The following is a 7,678-nucleotide window of genomic DNA, read 5'->3' on the forward strand; positions in this document are numbered from 1 at the left end:
CTCGTCCTTGTGGCTTCCTATTATTATTATAAATTAATTTCGTTTTCTACCAGTTGTCAGACATAATTGTCTCTTCCTGTCTTTAGTAAAAACAAAAAAACAAAAACGAAATTGTAACACATAAGTAATAACCCCCAAAACATTACCTAATATTGTTCGAAAGACAATCAAAACCGAAATGAAACGATATGACGACTATCTTTCTTCCATAGAGGGCGCTGCGGTACTGCATGTGAGCGGCACGTAGAATATATATATACACACACATGTATTTAAACGCGGCAACTCCAATCAGCTCAATGACAACCGATGTGCACGCGACAGCTGCGCATAAAACGTGGAGACGTAGACGTCATATTTCAGCTATCTGGTATAGCAGACTCTCGAGAGCATGTGTAGCCGCAAGCAGAACACAGAATTTTCTCCCTTTGTTACCTAGTGATAAAACGGTAAAGTATCTGGAATCTGAGAGTGGGTAAGGATTCTGTTTGTTTGCAGCTTGTTTATTAGCACGTGCAACCAGAGACAGAAGTAACAGACATCAGTAAATAAGTAGAAACTTCGAAGTGTACACTGTTTTAATACGTCATCTTTACCATTTTAGTAAGATTAAGGAAGAACTCTCCGTAAACATCTGTAAACAATGGAAAAGATATTTCAGTAAAACTATGAACAGTGACTATCAACATGGCAGACGTCTTCTCGGTGAGTTTACACGCTATTAGTGGTGCCAACACTTTTCCAAGAAAGACGGCAAACCGGACGGGTAACTTCAGCGGTGATGACGAATGGGAGTCTGAAACTCAGAGCCTTCTCTCTCTGCTGACGGTGATCGGGACGAGCCTTTCGATAGTCGGCGTTGTTCTGGCCTTTATCACGTACACTCTTTTCTCTGATCTCCGCACGGTGAGCGGCGCGTCCTTGTTGAACCTGCTGACCGCTCTCTTTCTGTCCCACCTGCTCTCCGTCATCAGCGTTGAAAAGGTGGGTGACCACGGACTCTGTCTGACCCTGGCCTTTCTACTTCACTACTTGTGGTTATCCGTACATTGTTGGCTAACCATCATGGCCCGGGACATGTTCCAAACCTTTCGCGACAACGTCAACCTGCAACTGTCACCGCAAACTGAGAGCCGCAAGTCGATTCTCAAGTGTATTCTCTTCGCCTGGGGCCTACCCGGTGCTCTGACCTGCATAACGGCACTCTTCTACACCAAAGGCCACGCTCACAAGCAACCTCTTGTGGTTCCAACTTGCTGGCTCGTCGATAATGTCTCGCTAATTTACACCTTCGTGTTGCCCGCTGCTGTGCTGATTGTAGCTGACCTGGCCTATTTTGTCCAATCGGCTGTCGTTATTCGATACACCGCTAGCATGCAGATGAACCGCCGCACAGCCCAGAAAATGAGGAATCGCCGCTACCTTCAGCTGTGCCTCTATCTAAAGCTTGTACTGTTCCAAGTGGTCACTTGGATGTGCTGTCTCTTGGCTCAAGTTGCTGATTTCTTCTCTCTTTGGTTCGTTTTCTCCGTATTAGCCTCTCTTCAAGGGTTCTTTGTGGCCATGGCGTACAGCTGTAACTCGGATGTTTTTCGTCTCTACAGTAAATCTCTAAAGGAGAGTCGAACTAAGAAGAAGGTGGGTTATGGAACATCAGAAATTTCTCATTCGACTAGTTTAACCCAACTGACGTGGGTCCCGCCACCCGAAACGGTCTAAATGTTAAGAACTGTTTTCTTTCAAACCTCACCAACGGTTTTTTAGGGCTAATCTGATTACGCACTTAGTGTATTTGAAAATTACCAAACACCAGTCAGCAGTCAGCTAAAATACTCAATACTTCGTAAAATTATGTAACTGTGGTCTGACAAAATGTCCAATGTTTGATAATAATGGTCTTACAATACACATAATGGCTTCTAATAATGGTTTGACATAAAAGCTAATGTCTGCTAACATCAGTGTTTAGTAACACTAATGTGACCACACTTAACGTTTAGTAGTATTAATGTGTCCTAACACTAAATGTTAAACGATTTGCTGACTACAGGAAATGAGTGGTAACATTGCTTTGAATTTGTAGCTGTATAACACAAGTTTGATCCAACAATGATATCATCAGTCGGTTTTCAACACTTGGATCCATCTAACCAATAATAAATTCAGAACTGGTTCAAAGCCTGGCTTTATCAAAGTGAAAGAAGATTCAATATTTAAGAAAACAGACTTTAGACTGCTTGTAATGATATGAACATCAGTACTGAAATAGTCATGATGTATCTTTCTGTTATGTGGTGTGAACCCCGTAAAATATAACTATTGATAAATGTCTTAGCTTTTGTTGTACAACCCATGGGTTCTTAAACTTTCATTCAGTATGTAAGAAACAGACTCTAACCTGCCTGTAATTAGATGAACATAATTGCATATAAACTCGTGATGTATTATTGTGTTATGTAGTATGAACCCCCTAGAATGTAAATATTTACAAATGTCTTAGCTTTTGTTATACAACTCGTGTGTTTCCAAACGTTCACAGCAAAGACTCCCTAGGACATTCCACATCCTTTCTGAGGCCTACCACATCACGAACCTAAAGATATTAAGTACGTTAACAGTATTGTCTCTTTGTTAGTTTCCCCAAAAACTATTTTTATGGGGCCCTCAGGGGCCCGCTGTCTCCAGTTTGGAAACCTATGGTATAACTCTTAACTCATAGTTAGCTTTGTTACATATTTTAACATACATATCACATTTGCTGTACGACACATCACACACTGACAACACGTTTCGTGTATGATCTGTCCATCACTTAATATTATTTCTTCTATGCTTTAACACCCGTATCAAGTTTTGTTTAACTCATCTCGTATGTTTATTCTGTAAACATATGGGTCTTGATCTGATTTTTTTCACCCTTATCACCTCCATTATATGACCATACAAACCTTATCTGCATCTTTGTTTAACTTTCAACAGTCGCATCATCACTTCTGTATCTTAAACCGAGTCATTTCAGATAAAAATGTTTGTATATTTTATTGTAATTAGTACCTAGTATGTAGAAAATCTAATAACAGTTCAACATATGTTTATGAAAGGAAATATATATTACTTATAGGTCAAGCTCTTGTTTGTTGTTAAATATAAGTACAGAAATATATATCCTCTGTCAGTATTATTGTTGTCAAATTTAAATACGTTCTTTGCAAATAAAATTTCGTGGTATAAATAATCTCTTAGAACAGTGGTCTACTGTAACAACAATAACAACATTTAAACTTCATTGTTGTAGAAGAAATAATTTCATTGTTGAATAGGAGATAAAGTATATCAAATAATATAACGACTCGAAAATAATCTGGAGTTTTAAAATTATTCTCAGCTAAATAACTCACACTGTAAAATATTAATAGAATGGAAGCTTTCTTGAAGTAACAGAGTTGACAGTTAAGTCATAAAAGTAAAAAAAGACAAACTAGCAAAATCAAGGCGAAGCTCGTACTCCGATCTTTTGTATCAACAACAGCGTGTTAGACACAACATGTCTCATGGCCAGCTTCAGAGTGATACGAAAACAATAACCTTTCTAAGCTGGACTTTCGATGCATTATCTGACACTTTATAACTTAGGTGTAATCCGATAACAGTAAACTTTTCTAAATTGGACTTATTATACGTTTTCTAATGTTTTAACTTGATTGTGTTCGTTTAAATAACATTTTCAATTTATACTATTGACGTGTTATCAATATGTTAGCTTGAGTGTGATACGTCAGGTAACCTTTTCCAATAGGGACGCTGTTGGACCCATAACGTATAAACTATGGTGTGTTCCGAAAAGTAACATTTCTTACTTTGGTGACGTATTATTTAACGTATAAATGCTTGCGTGGTTACATCAGTAACCTTTTCTAATTGGACTTCCGATATATAATCCAATATATAAATTTTGGTGTTATCTGACAAGTAACGTATCCTCATTGGACCTTTTGATGTGTCAAGACGAAATAAGTATTTTATTACTGGATAGCTCGCGTACTGTCCAATACGTAATTTTGGTGTGCTTAAATAAGCGAGCTATCTCTATGGGATCTCAGATACCGAATAACTTTTTTTTTTTTTTTAGAATTTCGCGCAAAGCTACTCGAGGGCCATCTGCGCTAGCCGTCCCTAATTTAGCAGTATAAGACTAGAGGGAAGGCAGCTAGTCATCACCACCCACCGCCAACTCTTTTACCAACGAATAGTGGGATTGACCGTCACTTTATAACGCCCCCACGGCTGAAAGGGCGAGCATGTTTGGTGCAACGGGGATGCGAACCCGCGCGCCTCAGATTACGACTCGCACGTCTAAACCCACCTGGCCATGCCAGGCCCTGATTAACTAAAATAAGGTAACCAATATCCAGAACAGTTGTATTAAGAAAAATAATACTGAATTGAAGACTTTGTCACTAAAAGTCTCAAGCCATATGGCTGTCAGAATGAAAATTTGCTCAGGTGATGAACAGATTATATATTTATATTTAGCGTTTTCATTACTGATTTAAGATAATGCATCCTTGGTATATCCGTATTTACCGCACTGTTATTAATAAAATGTACGATCTTATTTTCTGTTTCTTTTATATTAATTCATAACTGCCGTGTCAACTACCCCTATTATTTTTGGGAATTGGGCATAGCCTAGTAGTTAGTATGCTCGGCTTTTGAATTTAAAGGTTCAAGGTTCCAACCCGCTGCTGAAAAAACACGCTTCGCACTTTGGACCTGTGGCTGCGTTATAAGAGTGACAGTCAAATCCTACTATTCGATCAGACACAAGTTGGCGGTGGGTACTAATGACCAGCTGTCTCATCTCTATCTATTCATCAATTCAAAATTAGGGACGGCCGTGCGCAAACGGCTCTTTGTGCATTCTTATGAAGAATTCTAAAATATACAAATATTTTCTTGTCTTTTTTGATACTCAGTAAACCTGGCATTGCAAGGTGGTTAGGGCGCTCGACCTGTAATCTGAAGATCACAGGTTTGAATTTTCTTTACACCAAACACGTTCGCCATTTCAGCCATGGGAGTGTTATAATGGTACGGTCAATTCCACTATTCGTTGGTAAAATATTAGCTCAAGAATTGACGGTGGGTGGTGATGACTAGTTGTCTTCCCTCTGGTGTTACATTGCTAAATTAGAAATGGCTAGCGCAGAGAGCCCTCGGGTAGTTTTGTACTAAATTCAAAAATAAACAACAGTCTTATACTCAAATATACCATAAAGTAATTTTCACTTTAAATGAACGGTAAAAGTATCAACTTGGTGTAAAAGCCGAAACATCTCGCTCAGAAAGTCCTTCCTTCTCAACACACAAAACACAAACAGGATGTAATTTCCAGTGATTATGTCTTAATTATATCTAACACTTGAACCCTGATCTTAACAAGCTGACTGTACAAAAACATTTGGATTGAGCTGTAACTTTACGTTAATGGTTAAAAAGTAACAATGCGTGAAACATCAGTATATATATATATTAATCACGGAACATAAACACTTCGTACTAATCTGGCAGCGAAGTATTTACCATGTATCAATTTGTTTCTTTGTTTTTTTTTATTTCGCGCAAAGCTACACCAAAGCTATCTGCGCTAGCCGTCCCTAATATAGCAGTGTAAGGCTAGAGGGAAGGTGGCTAGTCATCAACACCCACCGCCAACCCTTGGGCTACTCTTTTTACAAACAAATAGTGGGATTGACCATCACTATATTATGCCCCCACTGCTGAAAGGGCGAGCATGTTTACGACTCCAGTGCCTTAACCACCTGGCCATGCCGGGCCCCCATTTATCAGTGCAAGAAGTGTTTTGCCCAGTAGATTTTTACTTTCGTTATCGAATTACTAAAGGTGCTTTTTCTGGGCAAATGAGAGAAAACTAGACGTAGAATCTTTATTGATCTATTACGTAGAGAATATATAGAAATAATTATGTACAAAAAATTGTTATCAGTGTAACATAAGTTATGTTTAATTGTTTTTAATTAAGTCTTAGAAAAAAACAGACTGTTGAGGTTGGAAAGTTCAGACTAACAAGGAAGTACTTATGGTCTCATTACTCTCCAAGTTAAGATTTTAAAACACCTTCTGACACTAATCTTAAGAGTGTAATACATTTAATGCAGTGTCTGCGATCAACATAATCAAAAAACGATTTTGAGTGATTACGAGGGTTGGGGAGTGAAGTCATCTAGATGGAGGTTTGTGAAAAGTTTAACAATTTGTTAAGATGTTATAACCAACGTATAACTGTTGGAAAAACGAAATGAAAAGTAATAGACGCAACGAACTAAACGTACAATTTTTGGGTATGCATAGCCATGAAGGGCCCGGCCTGGCCAGGTGAGTTAAGGCGTTAGACTCGTAATCTGAGGGTCGCGGGTTTGAATCTCTGTCGTACCAAAAATGCTCGCCCTTTCAACTGTGGGGACGTTATAAAGTGAAGGTCAATCCCACTATGTGTTGGTAAAAGAGTAGCCCAAGAGTTGGTGGTGGGTGGTTATGACTAGCTGCCTTCCTTTTATTCTTACACTGTTAAATTAGGGACGGCTAGCGCAGATAGCCCTCGTGTAGCTTTGCGCGAAATTCCGAAAAACAAACAAACAAACAAGCATAGCCATGATAGAAAGTGAGATAGAAATAAGAACTATATATATAATAAGCAAATCTGTGTAACATATTAATAACATACGCACCAGAACTTTAACCTTTTATCTCTTAAAATCTAATTAATAATTTTTTGTGACAACATACGAATCCAACAAATTATTCAGATCTCAAGGTCTATACCAGTAAGTATTAAATACACATGGAACCACAATGCCACATGAATAACTCGATCTGGAAAATTAGAAATTGCCGTTAAAATACTGATTAAGCAAAAACAGATTACAAAACTATATTTGAAATGGTTGAATCGCCAATGTTACACCATATTACGCGCAGTGCAATCAATTATTTTGGTTATTTCAAAAATACAAGAAACAAAACAACTATGTTCCTAATGGACAGAGTTCCTACATTGTACATCTATATTAGGTTATTATTTTCATGTGCTATTAATAGTCATGTTGCTGTTGTAGAGGAAGTTTATTGTGGCTTTTCCACAAGATTAGTGGTCGATGACGCATAGTAAGCGGTTTTTCACTCCACAATCATTGATCGTTTCTCTGTTTTTGAACTGTCCATGTTACGCTGTTACGCAAAAACTGCAGTCGAAAGTTTGTTTGGTTTGAGTTTCGCGCAAAGCTACACTAGAGCTATCTGCGCCAGCGGTACCTAATTTAGCAGTGTAAGACTAGAGGGAAGGCTATTAGTCATCACCACCTGCCGCCAACTCTTGGGCTACTCTTTAGCAACGAATAGTGGGATTGACCGTTACTTTACAACGCCTTCACGGCTGAAAGGGCGAACATATTTGGTGTGGCGGGGATTCGAACTCTTGGCCCTCAGATTACGAGTTGAGCGCTACAACCACCTGGCCATTCTAGGCCTACGCAGTCAAAAGACCTTAACTCTCGTTTACAATGCTTGAAGAATGAATGCAAAACTGATTAGAGTACAATATGCAGGGTGATACATGCTGCCTGGTTCTAAATATGTAATCGAATGTTATTGTGGAAAT

At 38.6% G+C, this 7,678-nt stretch overlaps 1 protein-coding gene across 1 annotated transcript; it reads left to right on the top strand.

Annotated features, from left to right (window-relative positions):
• The first annotated feature begins 286 nt into the window (after positions 1 to 286).
• On the top strand, positions 287 to 3,232 carry LOC143254327 (adhesion G protein-coupled receptor E2-like). Its single transcript, XM_076509314.1, has one exon. The coding sequence runs from the start codon at positions 688 to 690 to the stop codon at positions 1,717 to 1,719; it is 1,032 nt and encodes a 343-aa protein (XP_076365429.1). The 5' UTR covers positions 287 to 687; the 3' UTR covers positions 1,720 to 3,232.
• The last annotated feature ends 4,446 nt before the right edge of the window (positions 3,233 to 7,678 follow it).

This window comes from Tachypleus tridentatus, chromosome 6, assembly GCF_004210375.1.
Source record: "Tachypleus tridentatus isolate NWPU-2018 chromosome 6, ASM421037v1, whole genome shotgun sequence".
Lineage (NCBI taxonomy): Eukaryota > Metazoa > Arthropoda > Merostomata > Xiphosura > Limulidae > Tachypleus > Tachypleus tridentatus.

Coding starts and splice junctions, on each gene's coding strand:
- LOC143254327 (XM_076509314.1), top strand. CDS start 688: ATGGCAGACGTCTTCTCGGTGAGTTTACACGCTATTAGTGGTGCCAAC.